The following is a 23,453-nucleotide window of genomic DNA, read 5'->3' on the forward strand; positions in this document are numbered from 1 at the left end:
TATATATATATTACATATTATGATAGATGTAGATGTCTTTATTGTGATCTTGAGTTCTCTGAACAAATTAATAACTTTAACTCATTATCATATATTTGAATATTACACGATTTACTGTCCTACATTAACTCGTATAACTGTCAATAACAATATGCAGTTCTGTGTATAAGAAAAGACTACATTTTTTAACAATCTTTTTTATTTGTATAGCACTTCATTCACAATGCACATCATTTCAAAGAAGCTTTACAAGAACTCATTATGTAATGTCTTAAATGCCTTAAAACCCCCAAGGAACAGCTTTATAGAAAATCATATCTTAATGTCTTTGTCTTTGATGGGGTAATGTCATGAGAAATAAAATTGTCTTTAAGATTTTGACAAGTAAGGGAATATATCATTCAACAATAAAAACATACTGCAAGTTACAGAACTCAAAATGGCGTTTCCAGTCCAAAAATACATCAGCATTTAATCTTCCACCTCGCAAAAACTACTCCATTTTTTAAATTGGCCACGTAGTGACATGAAACGGGGTGTTTATTTGAATAGCCCTGCCTCAACAACATTTGTAATCATTGTGGTGAACTGAGAGAGAAAGTGGCTGAGGTACTCCAACTCAACAAAAAGATTAAGATGTCAATTATAGTGTTCCTGGTTGTGGAAATACATCATCTCTGCGTAGACTTCTGAAGGATCCCAGCATTAGGAATGAGTGGTATACTTAAATTAAGCATCACTGTGGGATTATATGTTTGTGGTACATTCCTCTACTGATTCATTTTTCTAAAGAAATTTATTTTTAAAGATGAAGCAATATCAACAATTTTGGACACAACACTACCACTGGTGAGTAACAAATTAAATACTACTGTTTCAACTGTATGTTTGTTTGATATGTAAGAAACTGTACAGTCAGATGCTTTTATGGCGGGGGACATTTGCTCTGCAAAGTCATAGGAGTGTCTTAAAGCAGAAGTACACAGAAAAAATGCATGACATGTCCCCTTTAAGATTAATGTTTGAATCATGTTTTACGCTAGCTACTGTAACTTTCGTTACTAATAACTGTGATTAATGAACAAAGCTGACATTGGCTTTGTTTTAGAGAAAATAAAATAAAAACAGCAATAAATGGGCAGTGGGACTAAAACCTAGTATTTTAATAGAATTTTTTTTATCATCTGACACCGCAAGTACCGCTACTCCAAACAAATCTGTCACCACAGAAAGCACCCGGAAGTGCGGTGACCTGCTGTGTGACATCATGGTTACATAATTTCATCAACTGGTATGATCAAAACAACCTTTTTCCCCCTTATAATATAAATCCTGTAGGAGTTGTTGGCGAGTTAAACTTCCAACACCGTATCACTATTTAATAATATACAAATGTGCTTACTATGACACATTTGGGCAAAACTTCCTTAAATGTGTCTGTAAAGTACTTGTTGAGCTGTAACTCTTTCCACATGGAGAGCAGTAGTATGGATTCTCTCTAGTATGCACTTTCTCATGTCTTTTCTGCTGTTTGGGCCGTTTGAAACCCTTTCCACAATGTGAGCACTTGTGAGGTTTTTCTCCAGTATGAATTCTTTCATGCACTTTCAAGTCTTCAGCTCTGATAAAAGCTTTACCACACTCTGAGCATACATGAGGCTTTACACCCAAATGTATTATCTGGTGCTGTTTCATATAAGCCAGCTGTGAAAAACTCTTTCCACAAACAGTGCAGCTGTAAGGCTTCTCATTAGACTCATGAAGTTTCAAGTGTCTTTTTAGCATTGATGCAAAAATAAATCTTTGACCGCACTGATCACAGTTAAATGGCTTTTCTTCAAAGTGATAGCGCTGATGACGTCTGAGACTGATTGCCTGTTTAAAACTTTTGCTACACTGAGAACAGTGATGTAACTGATTAGAGTGAATATTTTGATGTTTTCTTAGGCTATTTGGATTTGCTAATCTCTTTCCACACTCAAGGCATGTCAAAGGCTCTCTAGTGTGAATTCTTATATGCTGCTTAAAACTCTCTTTGTGTCTGAAACTCTTTACACATTGAGGGCATGTGAAAGGCTTCTCTTCAGTATGAATTCTTATGTGGACATTAAGGTGCCTTTTTTGTTTGAAACTCTTTTCACAAAGAGGGCAGGTGTAAGCATTATTTGTTTTTGTTCTTAGGGTTGAGAATGTTGAGAATGTTTTATTTGTCTGAGATTTTTCTCCAGATGCAAAATCATCAGAATTCTGATACTGAAGTTTCTCCTCTTCATTCAGTTCCTCACTTTCCTCTTTCGCTTCCATCAGCTCTAAAAAGAACATAAAGTCATTAGTTAACATAAGAGGGATAAATGTTCAAAAAATAAAATAACAGTGAACTGCAAACAAATAGCACAAAGAAACAGAGATCAATCATTTCATTTCTATGTGATCCTCTTCTATGCGAAGAGGTTAATTCGGTCATCCTCACATTCAGATGATTATCCTGCAATAGGCAACAAAGTTTGGCCTGCCCCACTGATTGAAAATTTGTTGTACCATAGTGGTAGGACTGCACAGTTCACCATGACAACCTCAGTGGTTGAGTACCACCAGCAGAGATTTGCACGTAAATGTAACTTATTCAAAACATTGCGAAAACCTGAAATAAATTTCTGAAATAGCAGCATATGAGTATAGTGAATTATTAGATCCTTAGTTACAGAATTTGTGCTTTTAGAGACTTTTTAATTTCCTTATTTTTAGAGACTTCCAAAAATTGCGCCACAAAGCACATTATTACTTCAATGTTCTGTTCACAAAGTGAGTTACGCATCCAGCATGCAACTTACTTCATGTTTAGCTGTGCATTCCCTTCATTGTCTGTGCAAATGAAAGTTGCTATATTATATTTATGTTGTTAACATAGCTGATTAATCTCATATATAGGATTTGTTTGAGTAAGGGAATGAACCTGGTAGTTAGGTGCTTCAGTTTACAGTGTTTTGCTCTTTTAGCTAATTAAGGTTTTAATCAACAAGGTTTTTCTTTGTTCATTGATGGAAAATTCCAAAATGCTGCTGTTATGATTCACTGTTGTCTGCCCTGTGTTTTACCTCTGTCTTCTGTTCCCCCCTGGACTAAACTTCCCATAATCACCTGCTCTGATTCCTTCCAGCTGTTCCCCATTGTTTCTCACCTGTTTTTTATTTACCTTGTTACCTATTGTGTATTTAATGCCCTGTTGTTTGCTTTGTCCTTGTCAGTTGTCTCCCTCATTGTAACAGAACAACTGACCAACCGAAATGGATCTAGCAGTGTTCTTCATTCGGCTGACTAGGGCTGAAACGATTTGTCAACAAAACATTGTCGTCAAAAATTTTCATCGGCAGATAGTCATTTGATCTCATTTAACGTAACATGAGATAACATCAAACTCTAATGATGCCACGCAAGAGCAGCACTGCAGCTCGTGCCTGAATGAGGAGAGGAAGAATTACACAGATCACAGTCCAAATGCACTCTAAACTTTCCAAACAGCTTCAGCTTATGCAGATCGCAAAGTACAAGGGAATTATACAAAAATACCAAATAAGTAAATACAGAAGCACTCTCATTGTGGAATAAGTGGAGTCAGATCTCCATAAAGGAAACATTTTAAATGCAGTTTTAATAGGTTGAAGCTTTATTAAAGTTCAAATAATACAGAAGCAGATCATGTAAAAAATTACAAACTCCGAAACTGGCATTTCTCTGTGTGGTCAGCGCCTCTTCTATGAGTTGCGCTAATGTTTTGGTCTAAGAGGGAGTGTGAAACTGCACCCGGCTGATGAACACTGTTGCAGGGATGCTTATCCCGCGAGCATGCACGCTTGCTGCAGCTAGATTATAACACGATGGATCGTGACTTATTGAATCATAATATATGTCACTGTGCATTTCTTATCGTTAAGAAAATTGGCAATAAGCAGCATTGTTAATAAGAGAGTTTGTTTTTTTGTTCGTTAAAGATGGATTGAAGTGAACAAAAAGTTGAGAGGGTAGTCTTTGCCCCATTATACACTGCAACAAAATACGTTTATGATTTGTTTTGGCTTGTTTTCCAATATAAATATTTAAAACTAATTTAAAACAATGTACATTTACTTTAGCAGCTATACTGCAGAAAAGAAAATTCTGAGAATGTTGAATATAATATTAAAAATATGCATTCACCTGAGAAGCAGCATATAAGATATTTAGATATAGTATAGTATATTTTGTCTTTACTGCACTCACAGAAGTATAACCAAGTGAAAATAAATTACACGTATATACAAAATACAATTATATATAAGATACGTTCTCTTAAAGTCTAAATAAGGATTTTTAGACAATTTTAAATGAAAACAAGAAAAAACACTTGATATTAAGTTTTTTGCAATTAATTTGAATTAAACTTAATAAAAAATATTTTTTACCTTTAATTCAGTGAATGTCATTTAGAGGTATTTTTTAAAGATGATTTTGTCCTCTATTGTTAGTAAGCACGTTTGATAAAACCTTTTAAGTCGGGGCACAACTGAATAATCGGTTAAGAGCTAATGATTAACCGTTGCAATAATCGCCGAATAGTCAAATTATTGTTCTACAATCGGTAGATGAATAGATTATTAAAATAATCATTAGTTGCTGCCCTATGGCTGACCCGAGCAAACTTACCATCCCGGAATATTCCCATCTCTTTTGTGTCCTTGCTAAATGCACAGACATTTCTGACTCAACCCTGAAGTCCATGCACTCAATCGGACTCGTCGCACACCAGTGGAGGTAGTTGCTGGCGACAAGAGACTATACATGGGAGGAATACATGAGTTTAACTCTTGAAACTCTTGATTCAGAGGATCCTTCTCTCTACCCTGAACCTGGTTTCCAAGCCTCCCACAGCTGTGTCTACTCCACGTCATGTCACAGCCCTGCCTCAGTCTGCTCCATGCCACGTCACAGCCATACCTCAGTCTGCTCCATGCCATGTCACATCCATGCCTCATTCTGCTCCATGACATTGTTACATCCATGCATTATACCTTGTCTTCCATAACTCCCTGCTTGAAGCCCTTCCCGGCCCTTGTCTCCAAGTTGAATTTTCCACCACTAATGTCTGTGCATAGGGTCAAGAAAACCTTTCCTCCCAGCTTGTCAGTACTCCTGCCTGCCATGGCCAATGCCCACGCCAGCCACAGCCAATGAGCTGGAAGCCTTGTCCATCCCAGAGCCAGCGGTGCCAGCCTCATCTCTCCCAGAGCCGGCTTTGCCAGCCTCGACTGTCCCAGAGCCAGCTTTGCCAGCCTCGTCCGTCCCAGAGCCTGTGTTGCCAGCCTCGTCTGTCCCAGAGCCTGCGCTGCCAACTTCGGCCACCAGGAGGAGGAGAAAGGCTTCTGTTTCCAAGTGTCTGCCCATGTGCACGACCACAGAGGTTGTTTCCAAGTCTCTACCAGTGTTCACGACCACAGAGGTCATTTCCAAGTCTCTGCCAGTTTTCAAGACCACAGAGGTAATTTCCAAGTCTCTGCCAGTGTTCACGACCACAGAGGTTGTTTCCAAATCTCTGCCAGTGTTCAAGACCACAGAGGTCATTTCCAAGTCTCTGCCAGTGTTCACGACCACAGAGGACGTTCCTGAAACTATGCCCATGTTCACAACCACAGAGGTCGTCTCAGAGTCTCCGCCTATGCCCACGACCACAGAGGTCGTTCCCGAGTCTCAGTCCATGTCCATGATCACAGAGGTCGCTTCCAAGATTCTGTCCATGCCCACTACAGAGGTCGCTCCCGAGATTCACATTGGATTGTTTACCTGGTCCCTGCTTCCTACTTCACATAAAGCAAGAGATGTTTCACAGTGGTGCCGAAACATGGTATAAGGAGGAAGAAATGCAGTCATGGAGTCCTCGCCATTAGACGAAGTCATCAAGACTCTTCCCGGCATCCAACAGATCCAACATCAAGCCCTCCTGGACTTATGTGCAGAGCAGGAGCAGCGTTTCCAGGTCCTGCTCCAAGCCCAGGCGGGGGACAAACAGGTATTGTGGAGCTTGATGGCCCAAGGCAGTAATCCAGCCGCAACCCCAACTGCAGCCATAGCCCAGCCCCAAATCACGCTCACAAAGATGAGGCCACAAGATGATCCAGAGGCATTCATCAAGCTCTTCTGAGTTGGCGGCTAAAGTGTGGTTTTGGCCAAATACCCAGTGGGCATCCCGATTGCTGCCCTTGCTGTCTGGGGAGACCCAGTTCACAGCCCAACAACTTCCAGTCACAAACGTCTTGGAGTACATGGATCTAAAGCAGGTCAACTTGCAACGGGTCAGCCATAACCCTGAGCAACACCGACAGCGCTTCTATACACTGCCGTACAGTGAATGCGGTCACCAGTTTGCCTTCGCCCAACAGCTCCGCAATACCAATCAGAGGTGGCTGTTGGCAGAAGATCGCAATGCCGAAGCTGTCATCAACCTCATGGTACTAGAGCAGTTCATAAGGAATGGCTGAGTGGGTCCAGTGCCACTGCACGGCATTGCTGATGGAAGCAATTCAGCTGGCTGAGGACCATTTACCAATGTATTTGGGGGCCGGTGAGCCCTCTTCTTCACACTCTCTCTCCTCCCTACTCCGTCCTGTTCCTATTCCTCGGAAATGGGGAATTATGACCCCAAAACCAGTTCCCGCCTCACCCATCCACTTAATCTAGAGTACGAATTGGCAGGCATTTAATACTTGGGGAAATTGTGTGGATGGGTCCTGTAACAAAGTGTCTCAGTGTGTGGTTTGCGATTCGCTGGATGGTGAGGCGGAGCCGGGGCGGTCTACGTCATCTCTGCATAAGGATGATGTAAGGGAAGGGGAAGTCTCGGCTTCCCCAGCCCTTAGAGTATTCCCTGCTCGGGATTTCCCTCTGGGCAGATGTGAGACCGAACACTTTTGACCAAGTGAATGTGATTGATGGTCAATGCCTCTGGCCAGGCATTTTATATCTGTATTTTTCAATTATTAAAGATTGGTTGTATCGAGTGATGCAGGACACTCAGACATGGGAAGATTCAACCCAATTGTTAATAGTGGAATTGTTATTCCAGGACATTTATAGCAGGTAAAAACACTAAACATGTCTGATGGACTATTTCTATTGGCCGGGCATTCATGGGGATGTCTGCAGGTGGTGTGCGGCATGCCGTGAATGTCTACTGGTGAATCCCATGGCCACCCCAAAAGTGCCATTGTTCCCCCTTCCAGTAATCGAGGTCCCCTTCAAAAGAACTGGCACGGACCTTGTTGGGCCATTAGAATGGATAGCAGGCGGCATTGCTTTGTGTTGGTTCTGTTGGACTACACAACACGTTATCAGGAAGTAGTTCCTCTGCGCAACATCTCAGCATGTAGTGTTGCGGAGGCACTCTTCAGAATATTCTCCAGAGTGGTGATTCCAAAAGAAATCCTCACTGAACAGGGCACTACGTTTATGTCACAAAAACTATAAACACTGGATTCTGACCAGTATACCATCCCCAAACAGATGGCTTGGTGGAATGATTTAATCATACCCTAAAGAATTTGATTCATATGCTTGTGCACGAAGATGCTTAAAATTGGGACAAGTGGCTCGAGCCCGTAAGCCTCCACTGGGTTTTTCCCAATTTAATTATTGTACGCACATTGACCACATGGTGTGTTTCACATCCTATGGGAAAATTGGTAGGAGGGACCTTCAAACAGCAAAAACAAAATTCAATACTTTCTTGAATTGAGAGAAAAACTCCACACTCCGGGGCAATGAAAACAGGAGAATTTGCTCAAAGCTCAAGAATGACAGAGCCGGCTGTATAATAGGGGTACTCGGCTATGGGAATTTGTATCGGGAGATAAAATCCTTGTATTGCTCCCCACATCGAGCTCTAAATTACTTGCCAAGTGGCAAGAACCCTTTGAGGTCACACAGCGAGTTGCGGAAGTTGATTTTTAAGTCAGATTCAAATCAATTCAATTTTATTTATATAGCACAATTTAAAAACAACAACAGTTGACCAATGTACTGTACAATGTGTTCACAAGTATGTTTTAAATATAATAAAACCCACAATAAAACATAATAATACATACCCAACAAGACAACAGAGAACATCACAAGTTGTAGGCTAGAGAGAAAAGATACATCCTGATTGAAATATATCGAAGACCTTGTTGTCAACCAAGAAGGTCTGCAATTGGTGAAGAACCACGTACTCCAGAATTTTGGATTAAAATGAAATATTTGAGATGGGCCTAAAATTAGAGATTGTAGGATCCAGATTCAGATTTTTTAAAAGGGGTTTAACAGTAGCATGTTTCAGACCATCAGGTACAATTCCTGATTCCAGGCACTTATTGATAAAAACTAGAAGAGTGGGCCCAACCACATCAAAAACTTGTTTAAGAAAATGTGGGGGAATGACATTGCATGAAGACCCAGTAGGCTTAAATTGTTTAACAGTCTTCTGTAAAAACTGAATGTAAACCGCATTGAAATGACTAAAAATACCAATACAGTTTGAACACACAGCAGGATCATAGGATGTTGGACTAATATTTTGTCTAATTTTCTTTATCTTATCAACAAAGAATTGACAGAAGCTTGAAAGCTGGGAATGATATGATTTCTAACAATCTTGCAGAAATCAGACCAAGTCGAGTAGGGACAACTCCAAAATAAATGAAAAGATTTTTCCACCTGCAGACCACAAAATGTGCAGAATATATCGACATCACAATTAAATCTCTCTACAAGAAAAAAATTAGTGGGGTAGTAGTTCTAAATAAGTTTGAAGGAAATTGATTTGATTTTATTTGTGATAAGATATTTATGGGGTAATTTCCGAATTTTGCACCATCTCAATCCAGGCACACCCTGCATTAGACATGCTTTTGCAGCATCTCGGTTGCGTTGCATCATAAACATAAAACGTATAGGTCACTGTGTCAAGTTCAATATCGTTTAATACTCAATATTTAAATGCATCTTGATATCCCTTTGAGTGTTTTGAACGCAAGAACGCCTACTGAAGTTTTTTCTTCACTGTATAAACTGTGCGTTGCTCACACAGCTGAAGTTTCACTTACTGCCCTCTGGAGTAAACAGGTGGTACTACGAGCTTGCATTTCTCAGGAATCTTCCAAATTATGGTCTGGGGGAAGTGCGATTAAATGCGTAATTTAACGTGTTATTTTTGTAAAATTAAACCACTGAATTAACACGTTAAATCAACAGCCCTAATAATTAAAGATTTTTTATTTAATAGTTATATATTTGTTCTAATTTATAGTGTTGAAAAGAGTTCTAGGTCTATGACAATTTTTATCAAAAAGGTCAGATAAGTACATAGACTGCTTCCTGATACTGAGATAGGGATTCCTGTAGCATTTTATACGAGATCTGGAGCTTGTTTTTCTTCCATCTTCTTTCAGCCCTTCTACAAGCCTGTCTAAGTGCACGAGTGGTATCATTTAACCAAGGCATAGACTTAATTTATGGAGTTTAGGCCTTAGAGGAGCTACGAGTCCAAAATGTTAGTGCAGACATCATTAAAACAACCCAGGAGTCAATAAGCCTAATGAAATCTTTCGACAAAGGGTTGGATTGGCAACACACATGAACATTAAAACCCCAGGAATTAAAAACCTATCAAATTTAGGCAAAATGCCACTTAAAAATTCAGAAAATTCAGTGAGAAAGTCTTTTGTGAGGTTTGGGGGGGGGGGTCGATATATGATTTATCACCTCAACCTCCTAAAAACGTGCAGAGAGGCGGTCCCTGTGATTTTGGAGCTCGGAATGGAAGTGAATTTAAAAGCCACCGATCAAGTCAACCTGGTCACTTGCGGAGACCACCTTCACGTCACAGAGGTTCCCTGGTTATAAGGATAATTCTCCGATGTGTTCTCGCCTCTTCCCGGTCGTACGAACCTCATAGAGAACCACATCAAAAGGACCCCATTGGTAGTGGTACGCAGTCTACGTCCTTTCGAAAAATTAAAGGACATGCTATATATGGGGGCAATAGAAGAATCCCACAGTGACTGGGCCCGCCCGGTGGTACTGGTTCCGAAGAGTGATGGCTCAGTCTGGTTCTGTGTGGATTTTAGAAATGTCAATGGGGTGTCTAAATTTGATGCATACTGTGACAATGTGGAGGGCGTGGCCGGGCTATGAGGGAGCACAGCCGGCGCTGAATCATCTAATCAGCAGGAGAGCGAGATAAAGGGCTGGCGGATATGCCAGTTCAGGGGAGAGAGATGCATGTAGCCACATTGCATATGTGTCTGTGTTTGTTTATGTTTGTTTTAAGTTAACTTTCTGATTAAACCCGGCCTGAGTTGGGTGATGGTATGTGCTGAAAAGCAAACCTTTTGTGTAGAGTGCTGAAAAGCATTGTAAATAACTCACATTGAATTGTTTACCTGTCCCCCACTTCCTCCTTCACATCAAGCAAGAGACCTTTCACAGTGTGCAGATCTGTTCTTTGCACTGTTACACATACCAAAAGCACTAAATATTCACAGCTCTAGGTTCACCAATCACATATTTAGGTAATTCCAAATATGCTTGGGCCCTAAATGTTACTATCCAAATCTAAAATAACCTAATATCACCTGGTTTTTGATGACAGAAGAGTGGATGAGTGCATTTCTCTGTAATCAAAGGCCACTGTCAACTCTTCTCAACCTAAATAAAGACCCGCAAAGCTATCCTGCATGCAGGTTAAGAAAATATTACATAAATATGGAACTGTTTTAAAATAATAATTATTGTTATAATAAAAGTTGGTTGTTGTTACTATACAAAAATATATTTCCATAATTTCTTAAATTATTATTGGGTTCCAGATACACAGAGAACAGATACAATGTGAATGTGATTTTTTTCCCCCCCGTCTATGATTCTCTCTCATTTTTATTATTTAGACTGGTTGTTTTTAAGAGGATTCAACTGTGAACACCCTGTGTTGAACAGTATTTGTCTTTTTTTTTTCCTTATATTTTAAATGTCAACATTACATTCAATACAGTAAAATTGTACTTCTTGACATGTTAGTGTTTCATATTTCAGCTGTGTCAACAATTATTCAGTTTTAGGTACAAGCGCATTATGCAATAAATGAGAACATCCAAATACATTTGGTCATACCAAAACCAGAGAGAGAAAAATAAATAAATATATATATATATACATACATACATACACACACACACGGTGCATCCGAAAGTATTCACAGTGCTTCACTTTTTCCACATTTTGTTATGTTACAGCCTTATTCCAAAATTGATTAAATTCATTATTTTCCTCAAAATTCTACAAACAATACCACATAATGACAACGTGAAAGTAGTTTGTTTGAAATCTTTGCAAAATTATGAAGAAAAAAAAATAATAATCACATGGAATAAGTATTCACAGCCTTTGCTCAATTCTTTGTTGAAGCACCTTTGTCACCAATTACAGCATCAAGTCCTTTTGTGTATGATGCTACAAGCTTGGTAAACCTATTTTTGGGCATGGGGAGTGTCGGTGCACAGCCATTTTCAGATCTCTCCAGAGATGTTCAATCGGGTTCAAGTCTGGGCGTTGGCTGGGCCACTCCAGGACATTCACAGAGTTGTCCCGTAGCCACTCCTTTGTAATCTTGGCTGTGTGCTTAGGGTCATTGTCCTGTTGGAAGATGAACCTTCACCCCAGTCTGTGGTCCAGAGTGCTCTGGAGCAGGTTTTCATTAAGGATGTCTCTGTACATTGCTGCATTCATCTTTCACTCAATCCTGATTCTCCCAGTTCCTGCCGCTGAAAAACATCCCCACAGCATGATGCTGCTACCATCATGCTTCACTGTAGGGATGGTATTGGCCAGGTGATAAGATAATTTAGGCTAAAGAGTTCAATCTTTGTTTCATCAGACCAGAGAATTTTGTTTCTCATGGTCTGAGTGTCCTTCAGGTGCCTTTTGGCAAACTCCAGGCAGGCTGTAATGTGCCTTTTACTGAGGAGTGGCTTCCGTCTGATTACTCTACCATACAGGCCTGATTGGTGGAGTGCTGCAGAGATGGTTGTTCTTATGGAAGGTTCTCCTCTCTCCACAAAGAAACGCTGGAGCTCTGTCAGAGTGACCATCGGGTTCTTGGTCACCTACCTGTCTAAGGCCCTTCTCCGATGATTGCTCAGTTTGACCAGGTGGCCAGCTCTAAGAAGAGTCCTGGTGGTTTCAAACTTCTTCCTTTTATGCTCACTGGGACCTTAATTTACATTTATGCATTTGGCAGATGCTTTTGTCCAAAGCAACTTACAGTGCACTTATTAAAGGGACAAACCCCCAGAGCAACCTGGAGTTAAGTGCCTTACTCAAAGACACAATGGTGGTGGCCATGGGGATTGAACCAGTGGCCTTCTGATTAACAGTTATGTGCTTTAGCCCACTACGCCACCACCACTCACATACCATCTTGCTGTCCACATTATTTTGAAAATTGCAGCTGTCACAGCACTTGTCAGAACTGGCCGGATTCAATTTTACCATTATTTGTGGAGTCTGGAAAAATCTTATTAACTTCCACTTGAACTCCCTCAAGATATTAGAACTGGACACTAAATGTGCCTCGCCCAGTGCTGGACTGGGAAGAGAAATCAGCCCGGGTTTTTACATAGCAACTGCCCCAAAAGTCACTGCCGTTTTCTGCATATCGCGGTGCTGTTTTGTGGTGAATGAATCTGCATAATGCGGCGGCTCATTTTAGCTTTTGGCGGCCAACCCGCCGGACCCCTCGGTTCTCCCAATGGCCAGTCCTCCCCTGATCGGCCCACCGGGAAAATGCCAGGTATGCCAGATTACCAGTTCAGCCCTGGCCTCGCCACATGTCTCCTCCCAAATATCGTGAGAAATAATTGCGTTCCAGCCTTCCACTTCTCCTTTATCTGTCCATAGACTGAAATGTTAGGTAGCATGTCCGGTTAGTAGTTCTTTAAGAAAAAGTTATTTTGGAGAGGTTCTTTTTACATTTTCTAATTTCTTATGTGTTGTAAGGAAATGTCTCAGTTGTAAATATCTTAAGAATTCAGTCCTTGGGAGTATACACTCATTTCTTATTTGTCCAAATGATTTAAATTCACCATTGTCAGTATTGAGACCACTTTTTGAAACCTACATCTGCATATGATGGTATAAAGCCCTTAATATAGCATATACTAGCTACTGATTAAACTTTCTTATACGGGTCCACTCTCCCATTTGAGGTCCACTCTCCCATTTGAGCCTCTTTTAAGGACACACCTGAAAACGGTACTACCCTAAGAGGTATCGAGCAAAGGTTCTTATCAATGTTGATCCATCAGTATGTGTGATCATTCATCTATGAGATCAGAGGCCTCAGTTGTGCAGCCCAAAAGTAATACCTGAAATTTGGAAGTTTCAGCATCACATTTAGTTTGAACAGTATTTATATTGGCAGTAGAGCATGTTTGCCTATGACTTAATTTTGGTTAAAAGGAAACATTTACTAGTTTACATTTTTTTATATTAATAATCATTTCACAGATCAAATCGCAATTGCAATATTTTCAAAATAATTCTAAAAAAAAATAGGTCTCCTATTTTTACCTCTCCGGGAACCGTATCGTGGTGGAGAGGTTTGTTTGCCCTTATGATCCTGAGGGCAGTGTTGTCTGAAGCCAGGCGCTCCTGGTAGTGTCTCCCAAGGCAAAGTGGTCTCAGGTAAGGGGCCAGACTAAGAATGGTTCACAAAGACTTCATGAAAAAAACGGCAAGAGGAGTAGGTACCCTGCCTGGAGGAAGCCCGGGGCCCCCATTTGGAGCCAGGCCCCGGGCTTCCTCCACCTGCAGCCTTGATCGGTAATTTGCTTTTAAGCAGGGTCAAAGCGTAAAACCTGCACTCACATAAGTAGGTGGAGGTGAAGGGGATGAGGACTTTCATAGCCTTTCGAGAGAGGTGGGGAAACTCAGTCAATACAAAGCGATCCATTTTGCAACACGCATATGCATAACACGTAGTTTAACGCACAAGCTAGCAGGACAGATGTGTACAGACGTGAGACGTTATCAGGGTTCATGAAAATATTTACCAATAATTTTCCATGACTTTGAGGCGAATTTTCATGACCATACATTTCCTAAAACATCTATGTACACATGTCAAATAAGAAAAATCCATGTCAAAATTTACCACAGCATATCTTAAATAAAATGAATGACAAATGACAAGCTATGTGGTTTACTAGAAAATAAACATTTATTTAACACTCGCTGACACAAAAGTATGACTGTTAAATAATATAATGTGTCAACCCTGAGAACTCCATTGAATAGCCTTCATAAACATAAATGACTCAGAGGGACAAGACTGTTTGAATTAAAACAGCAGATTTTAACACTGTGGAGGCGCGTTAGGTCCCAATGTAAGATAACTCCAATGAAAAAAATGCTTTTAGGATAAATGAGAAACGCGCGTGTTTGATTTTGTGCAACTGATGAGGTCATCATGCTTAAATAGGCAAAAATGCATGCGCACGTCATTTTCGTGTTCTGTACTGCGGTCTGCAAAACAGTTTTCACATTAACACATTTTCATGCGAACCGTGCTCTGATGCACCCAGGACCTCTATCTCCTCATCTCTGCCTGTTGCTGGGCAGTACAGACTTGGCTGAGCTGAAAAAATAGAATCCCTTGTTGTCTCCAGCAACAATCCATCATATAGTTTGATATGTTAAATTAAATGTAGAGATAAAAAATAATAATAATTAAAAAAATTTAACAGTTACATAAGCAATTTTTAACAACTTAATTTAACATTAACATATTACATTATAGATCAATACATACCTTATTTGGCTGAAACAACAGCACAGGCACAGTTGGCGATTTCAGAAGTCGTCTTGACTTTCCCTTCTCTGGCTCGTAAACCTCGGAGGTGAAATGATCATTGCACAGCCTGGATCTCTCTATTTTTTCCATGGGTGTAGTTACATCCCAGCAAATAACCAGCAGCCATAGCTTCAATCGCTCAGGATAATTTCCAGGGAATTTGTGAAATGTTAATCTTCCGTCTCCCGTTGATGTTGGCTCACGTAATAGTAAGACTTTATTTATTCTGAAGTATTCTGGATAGACGCACGAACGCACCATTTAAGTCTAATACAAATCTACAGTATAGCTAAAACAACTCACTTCTTTTTGCCGTTTTCCTTTGCTGTAAACAACGCAAGCCTCCACGTTCGTCACTTCTCAACAGAGCTTACGATACGCCTGCATCATACGCCGGAACTCGACTCTCTCGTGAACGCGTGAATGGCCGTTATTGGAAGCCAGTGATTATAGCTTATAAAGTTATAAATATGGATATTTTTCTTTTATATTTTTTTATATAACTCTGATTGTGTTTGGCTGAAAGAAGAAAGTCATTTACACCTAGGATGGCTTGAGGGTGAGTAAATTATGGGACAATTATCATTTTTGGGTGAACTAACCCTTTAAGTAAACAGTTCGATAAACGCAGATGCAATGCGCTTCAATTACTTTGTTGCCAATGTTATTTTGTGTTAGATGTGCATTATGTGCAATCCCCAAAATATAGTTTTTGTTGTTGTGGAGCTGATTAATTCTCTCAAACAAATATGGCTGTATTCAAGAGGTTGTAAAATGTTGGCCAATCATAACAGGAAACATTTACATTAGATGCGTTTCCACTATTGGGCCAAATGGGCAACCTTCTTTGGCTTCCTCTGGGCCTGTGGCCAAGTGCTTTTGGCCCGCTGTGTCAGGTCTCGCTTTCCACCATGCAAAGACCAAAATAAGTAAACAAACTGCAGCTTCACTCTCCACCATGTTCATTTCGAGGGCTAGCTAGTCTCCAGGGTCTTATACCTCAGCTTGAGCTTCTCTCTTGTTTGTGAAATGGGCGGGGTGTGAGACATTGACAGGGCAGCATATTAAGGGCGGGTTTTAGGGCAACACAGCAGGGCTATTGGCCTGATGGTGGGAATGAAAATCGATTTTGGTCTCATGGCACGAGTCTATTGCCCCCAGCTGACCACTTGATAGCCCTGGCTCGTACTGGCCCGATAGTGGAAACGTGGCTATTGAGGTCTTCAAGCGGAAGAGAGACAATAAACAGAGTGTTTCAGTCAGAGGGCCAGATACAGGGTTTAATATGATTTTTATATATATATATATATATATATAAATAACTAAATTCTGACTGTTTTTGGCACAAATTGTTTTTTTAATAAACATTATAAGTGGACTTTAGGGAAAATAATACAATTATATTATTTCTATTACAATACAATAATACAAAACAATCATAAAATAACCCCTTTATTGTTAGTGAGCAGTTAATAGATACAAATCAAGAGTAGACACCAACCTCTTTGTTCCTCAGTAACTTCATTCTTCAGCCTTAATGGTTCTGAAATACTGATGTCTTCACTCTCCTCTTTAATAAACTCCTCTTTAATAAACATCTTTCCAGGGGTATGTGCAGTGAAGAGGTAATAAATCAGGTTCCAGGGGGTACTTGGTGTTGGTTTTGTTAAACCTGTAAAAGAGAATTTATAACTTTAAAATAAAAGTAAATTAAATGAATCAATCATGATTAATCTCGCATTTTTATTGTTAATGCAATCAGTTTCTCTTTAAAGACACCAGATAAGATGTCCAGTGCAGTAGTGTTCTTTACTTGTCTTGCTCTCTACAAACATTACAACAATCTCTCTATTCTCCCCCCCAACACACAATCCAATCAACACAGCTAATCATAATTGATGCAGTTGTAAAGAACAGATTCTATATTTCTCTAATCTCATAAAAACTGGCTATCCATTAGGACTGTTGATCTAACATGTTAATTAAGTGCAATTAATAATATCTCTAAATTTACTTTTATTATGCCAAAAAGGAGTTTTCCTACCATCAGAGCAATTCTAGTTTAAAGTACCAACTTCGTGTTTTTACGAGCAGCAGTCAGCATGGAAGTGAATCAAGATGCTGATGCTTTACTCTAATGAGTCGTGTGAATGCAGCTTTTCAAAGGTCCCACTTGGGTTTGTATTGTACAAAAAATATAGTTAAGAGGTCCTTGCTCCATCACTTGATCATTTACACGGAATCACTTAAGTGTGTAATGACACTGGCCGGAAAAAGGTGCCTCCCTTTTCCAACCAGTGTTCAGAACTCACACGAAGCTGAATGAAATGAATGAGCTGAATGAATCTTCTTCATATGGCTCAGTGTCGTTCCTCTGGATATCTCTCCTCTCTTAAAGATTAAACTGAAATATGAATACATACACGATTTAATTATATTTACTATTAATTATCATTGGGAAGGCATTTTGGTGAATAGATGGAATTAGCTGGAATCACAGAGCTTAAATGCTAGAAATCTAATTAATAAAGTAAGCCATATAAAATGAAAGTCTGTGAATAGATAGATAGACTGTTTACTTAAATAATTTTGTTTCTTAGAATGAGTTCAATGACACCAGCAATTTCATCCATCCATTAGGACTGTTGATTTAACATGTTAATTAAGTGCAAATAATCATGCCATTAGGGCTGTGCATAAATGTTCTTGTATTATCCTAAAAAAGAGTTTTCCTAACATCAGAGTAATTCTAGTCATCCATCCAATGATAATTGAAAGTAAATAAAACATAATTAAAATAATGAACAGAACCCAGAAGAAACGTTTGAAAACCAGATTGAGATTTATATTTATATAAATAAATAGTCAGCTCAACTTTGCACTCGCAATAAAAGAATGTGTATATATTAATATTTCAGTTTAATATTTGAGAGGAGAGATACCCACCCTGGTGGAAAAACCAGCTTAAGCTAGTAGCTGTGTTTTGGAACATGGTAGCTGGTTTTAGCTGGTCATGAGCTGGTCCAAGCTGCTACCAGCTGGTCATACCAACTCAAGCTGGTCACTTGGAATATGGTAGCTGGTCAACCAGCTTGGACCAGCTTATGACTTTCAACTTAAGTTTAAACCAGCTACCATGTTCGAAAACCCAGCTAGCAGCTTAAGCTATCAGCTTCTTCATATGGCTCAGCAATTTTCCTCTGGAGAGGAATGACACAGAGCCATATGAAGAAGAACCTTCCTGTCATGCTGTTAAACCAATCAGGTCAGAGTAAACTGGTCAAGAAAAACCTCATTTGATTGGTTACTAGAAGCAGGTAGACCCGCCTTCCTCCTCACGCTTGCAAAACTCTTTTCAGAGAAACATTTATGCCAAAAAGCTTGAGTGCAAAAGGGATATCAGATTATTTTATTATTTTTATTATAAGCCACAAACACAAGTAATTTACACGTTTGCTGTAGTTTATTTTATACATACAGACAGATTCTACTTGGTCAATCTGTTTTGCTGTTTATGACACCCTTTCTTTGCTATGTTTTTGGCCATGTTTAGGCACAAAAAGTGCCAAAAGTGTCAAAGTCACACTTTGTGTTAATATGCAATTGCAGATTCACTTTCACAACACATGAATTACACTAATGCAAAGCATTAAAGTATTGCTAATATGGGGACCTAGGTAGCTCAGTAAGTATTGACACTGACTATCACCCCTGGAGTCGCGAGTTCAAATCCAGGGCATTCTGAGTGACTCCAGCCAGGTCTCCTAAGCAACCAAATTGGCCTGGTTGCTAGGGAGGGGAGAGTAACATGGGGTAACCTCCTCGTGGTTGCTATAATGTGGTTTGTTCTCGGTGGGGCGTGTGTTGAGTTGTGTGTGGATGCCGCAGAGAATAATGTGAAGCCTCCACATGAGCTATGTCTCTGAGGTAATGTGCTTAACAAACCACGTGATAAGATGCACAGGTTGACGGTCTCAAATGCGGAGGCAACTGAAATTCATCCTGCACCACCCAGATTGAGGCGAGTCACCACCACGAGGACTTAGAGTGCACCTGGAATTGGGCATTCCAAATTGGGTAGAAAATAAAAAGGAAAGTATTGCTAATATTTTTTTAACTTGATTTACGCTTTCACAAATCCAACTCTGCACATGCAAATAATTTAGGCACAATTTTACCTTCATAGAGATGTCTCAACTTGTTCAGACTCAAAGGAACCACCTTGACCGGTTCAGTGAAGGGGTGTATTCGTTCAGCGGGTCGAGCCAATGATATGCTGCTTCATAGCCCACACTCGAATGCTATTGGCTCGTGTTATAGTCAGTCTTTGCAGGCAAGAAAAGCAACAAAAACAGTCTCCCGCTTCAAACTAGAGCTCAATGGCTTTTGAAAGGGAGAGACATCATTGCACAGAGGTGAATGATTTGTTCACTAAAAATATTTTTAAAGCCGCACTCAGTAACTTTTGTCTTTGGGTCATCTTAAATTTACACTGACACCTAGTGGCTTGTATACTATATCATTTGAAATCAATCGTTTTCATTTACAGATTCCAATGTAGAAATATTCATAGTCAGTCATGATGACTTTAATCAATGAGTGAAAGTGTCAAATAACAGGATGGTTACTGAGAATAAGCGAGTAGTATTCAGCTGGTCATGTGATTCTAACATGGCCACCCCCATGTGTGGACCCTCTCCATGTAGAATAAAACAGCTTTTATGACTCGAGTCTTCATTTTAATTTAAGTACTCATGATTTCCTAAACAAATTTCAAAATTATATAAAAAAAATATAAGATTTTAGAACATAAAATAATGAGAAAGTAAAACAGGTTCAAAGTCTTAACAGCTTTTATGTCAAACTCTGTTCTTTGTCTTTATATGAAACATTTTACTGTAGTAAATTAATGGCTGGATAATATAATACAAGGTACAATTATATAAATACACATTAACTAATGCACATAAAGTCAAAAAACAATGTGTATTAAAAAGAAAATGAGGTATCTTAAGAAATTATTTAAAAAAGGACAATGGAACTACATTGAAACTGGGAGGCATGTACACATTATTAACGCTGATTAACTTCTGTTTTTCTACTGTTTAAAACACTTACCTTGCCTCAAAGTAATTCCAGCAGACCAAGGATTTTCTTTAATTGAAAATTACATAAAACATTTATAAACATCAAGACTGATGAGCATCGCAACATGACCGTCTTCTTCTTTACTTTTTGTCGCTTCACTTTCTACGTGCATATCGCCACCTATTGGGCTAATCAGCACATGTGATTTATTTAGTTTATGGATTCTCTATTTTCCTTCCTCATATTGTTCATCTCCAGCTTCCATACAGACACTTTCATGATCCAGACTAGAGCAGAGCATTATCAACCCATTTTTTAAAACCCATATTAAATTCTTATATTCAAAAGGGTCAATATGTAAGAATGACACGACTATAATCCCAATAGATTCTCCAAATGTTTTTCCTTTAGACCATTATTTATTCAGATGTTATATTAATTCTCCTCAACATACCTTCAATAATACACTCACCTAAAGAATTATTAGGAACACCATACTAATACTGTGTTTGACCCCCTTTCGCCTTCAGAACTGCCTTAATTCTACGTGGCATTGACTCAACAAGGTGCTGAAAGCATTCTTTAGAAATGTTGGCCCATATTGATAGGATAGCATCTTGCAGTTGATGGAGATTTGTGGGATGCACATCCACGGCACGAAGCTCCCGTTTCACCACATCCCAAAGATGCTCTATTGGGTTGAGATCTGGTGACTGTGGGGGCCATTTTAGTACAGTGAACTCATTGTCATATTCAAGAAACCAATTTGAAATGATTCAAGCTTTGTGACATGGTGCATTATCCTGCTGGAAGTAGCCATCAGAGGATGGGTACATGGTGGCCATAAAGGGATGGACATGGTCAGAAACAATACTAAGGTAGGCATGATGGATCTATGTTCTCATTCTGTTTATGCCAAATTCTGACTCTACTATCTGAATGTCTCAACAGAAATCGAGACTAATCAGACCAGGCAACATTTTTCCAGTCTTCAACTGTCCAATTTTGTTGAGCTCTTGCAAATTGTAGCCTCTTTTTCTTATTTGTAGTGGAGATGAGTGGTACCCAGTGGGGTATTCTGCTGTTGTAGCCCATCCGCCTCAAGGTTGTGCGTGTTGTGGCTTCACAAATGCTTTGCTGCATACCTCGGTTGTAACGAGTGGTTATTTCAGGCAAAGTTGCTCTTCTATCAGCTTGAATCAGTCGGCCCATTCTCCTCTGACCTCTAGCATCAACAAGGCATTTTCAGCCCACAGGACTGCCGCATACTGGATGTTTTCCCTTTTCACACCATTCTTTGTAAACCCTAGAAATGGTTGTGCGTGAAAATCCCAGTAACTGAGCAGATTGTGAAATACTCAGACCGGCCCGTCTGGCACCAACAACCATGCCACGCTCAAAATTGCTTAAATCACCTTTCGTTCCCATTCTGACATTCAGTTTGGAGTTCAGGAGATTGTCTTGACCAGGACCACACCCCTAAATGCATTGAAGCAACTGCCATGTGATTGGTTGATTAGATAATTGAATTAATGAGAAATTGAACAGGTGTTCCTAATAATCCTTTAGGCGTGTATATGAAATGCTCTACTGATTTTCATGAGCAGAGAAGAATTCAAACATAAATCACCAAGACCACCTCTTTCCTGTTTCAACAACAAACTTTTAACTCTACAGTTCTTCCTTTTATAGAGCCACCTCTAACCTTGATATCCCAATTTCAAATATCTTGCCATTCTTTCATAGCATTCTCCTAATAATGGATTTGAACTACTGGGGGTTGCAGGCCCTCTTTCATATGAACTCTCTAACTTACTATACAAATCTGATACAAATCAGTTTTCTTCATAAAGTTTATTTGTGAACATGATAAATTGGAACCATGCTACTTGACGAGTTTTATATTAGTTACAAAAACCAACATATACAAGATTTTTAAAAAAAGAAAAACTGTGTAATACCTGATGACCGCATGGAAGTATAACATAACTCTTAGATGTAATTTAGCCTGTGCAGACACCCATGATGATACTTTTCTGTCACAAACATTGGCATTAAAAGGACAAGAACTAACTGCTGCATTACATTACATTTTGTTATGCAAAATAAATTAGTCATACCTCAAAAGTGCATTTTAAAACTGTTTTGAATTATATAAACATTTTCAAAAATACACTCACTGAGCACTATATTAGGAGCACTATGTTCCTTATAAAGTGCCCAACTGTGGTTGTTGCCATTCGCCTCAAGGTTTGATGTGTTGTTCATTCTGAGATGCTATTCTGCTCACTACAATTTTACAGAGTGTTGTCTGAGTTATTGTACCCTTTCTGTCAGCTCGAACCAGTCTGGCCATTTTCTGTTGACCTCTCTCATCAACAAGGTGTTTCCGTCCACAGAACTGCCGCTCACTGGATGTTTTTGGCACCATTCTGAGTAAACGCTAGAGACTGTTGTGTGTGAAAATCCCAGGAGATCAGCAGTTACAAAAATATTCAAACTAGCCCATCTGGCACCAACAATTATGCCACGGTCCAAATAAAAGTTTTATCCCCATTTTTATGGTTGATGTGAACATTAACTGAAGCTCTTGACTGATTAGAAAATCACATGAATATGTAGGTGTTCAGGTGTTCCTAAGAAAGTGCTCAGTGTGTGTCTAGAGGGATTTCAAGGGGCTGCATGATGTTAGCCAATCATAACAGTAGGAGTTTACATTTAAGTTTAAAGGAGATGCGGAGGCCAAAACAGAGCATATCAGACAGAGGGCCAGAGACAGTGTAGAAAATGATCATATACAGTGCATCCGCAAAGTATTCACAGCGCTTCACTTTTTCCACATTTTGTTACGTTACAGCCTTATTCCAAAATGTATTAAATTCATTATTTTCCTCAAAATTCTACAAACAATACCCCATAATGACAACATGAATAAGTTTGTTTGAAATCTTTGCAAATTTATACAAAAAAAAAAAAAAAAGACAAAAATCACATGTACATAAGAATTCACAGCCTTTGCTCAATACTTTGTTGAAGCATCTCTGGCACCAATTACAGCCTCACGTCTTTTGTGTATGATGCTACAAGCTTGGCACACCTATTTTTGGGCAGTTTCTCCCATTCTTCTTTGCAGGACCTCTCAAGCTCCATCAGGTTGGATGGGGGGCGTCGGTGCACAGCCATTTTCAGATCTCTCCAGAGATGTTCAATCGGGTTCAAGTCTGGGCTTTGGCTGGGCCACTCAAGGACATTCACAGAGTTGTCCCATAGCCACTCCTTTGTTATCTTGGCTGTGTGCTTCGGGTCGTTGTCCTGTTGGAAGTTGAACCTTTGCCCAGTCTGAGGTCCAGAGTGCTCTGGAGCAGGTTTTCATCAAGGATGTCTCTGTATATTGCTGCATTCATCTTTCCCTTGATCCTGACTAGTCTCCCAGTTCCTTCCGCTGAAAAGC

The 23,453-nt window shown here is 39.5% G+C and overlaps 1 protein-coding gene across 1 annotated transcript; it reads right to left on the reverse strand.

The window, feature by feature from the left end:
• Nucleotides 1-222: 222 nt before the first annotated feature.
• Nucleotides 223-20,145, reverse strand: LOC127649650 (zinc finger protein 239-like). The gene is made up of 3 exons (XM_052134893.1): nt 20,033-20,145; nt 16,416-16,586; nt 223-2,309 (listed from the first exon to the last, which is right to left on the reverse strand). Exons 2-3 carry the CDS (start codon nt 16,510-16,512, stop codon nt 1,402-1,404), a joined length of 1,005 nt encoding a protein of 334 aa, XP_051990853.1. The 5' UTR covers nt 16,513-16,586; nt 20,033-20,145; the 3' UTR covers nt 223-1,401.
• Between the last annotated feature and the right edge of the window lie 3,308 nt (nt 20,146-23,453).

Source organism: Xyrauchen texanus, chromosome 9, assembly GCF_025860055.1.
Source record: "Xyrauchen texanus isolate HMW12.3.18 chromosome 9, RBS_HiC_50CHRs, whole genome shotgun sequence".
Classification (NCBI taxonomy): Eukaryota; Metazoa; Chordata; class Actinopteri; order Cypriniformes; family Catostomidae; genus Xyrauchen; species Xyrauchen texanus.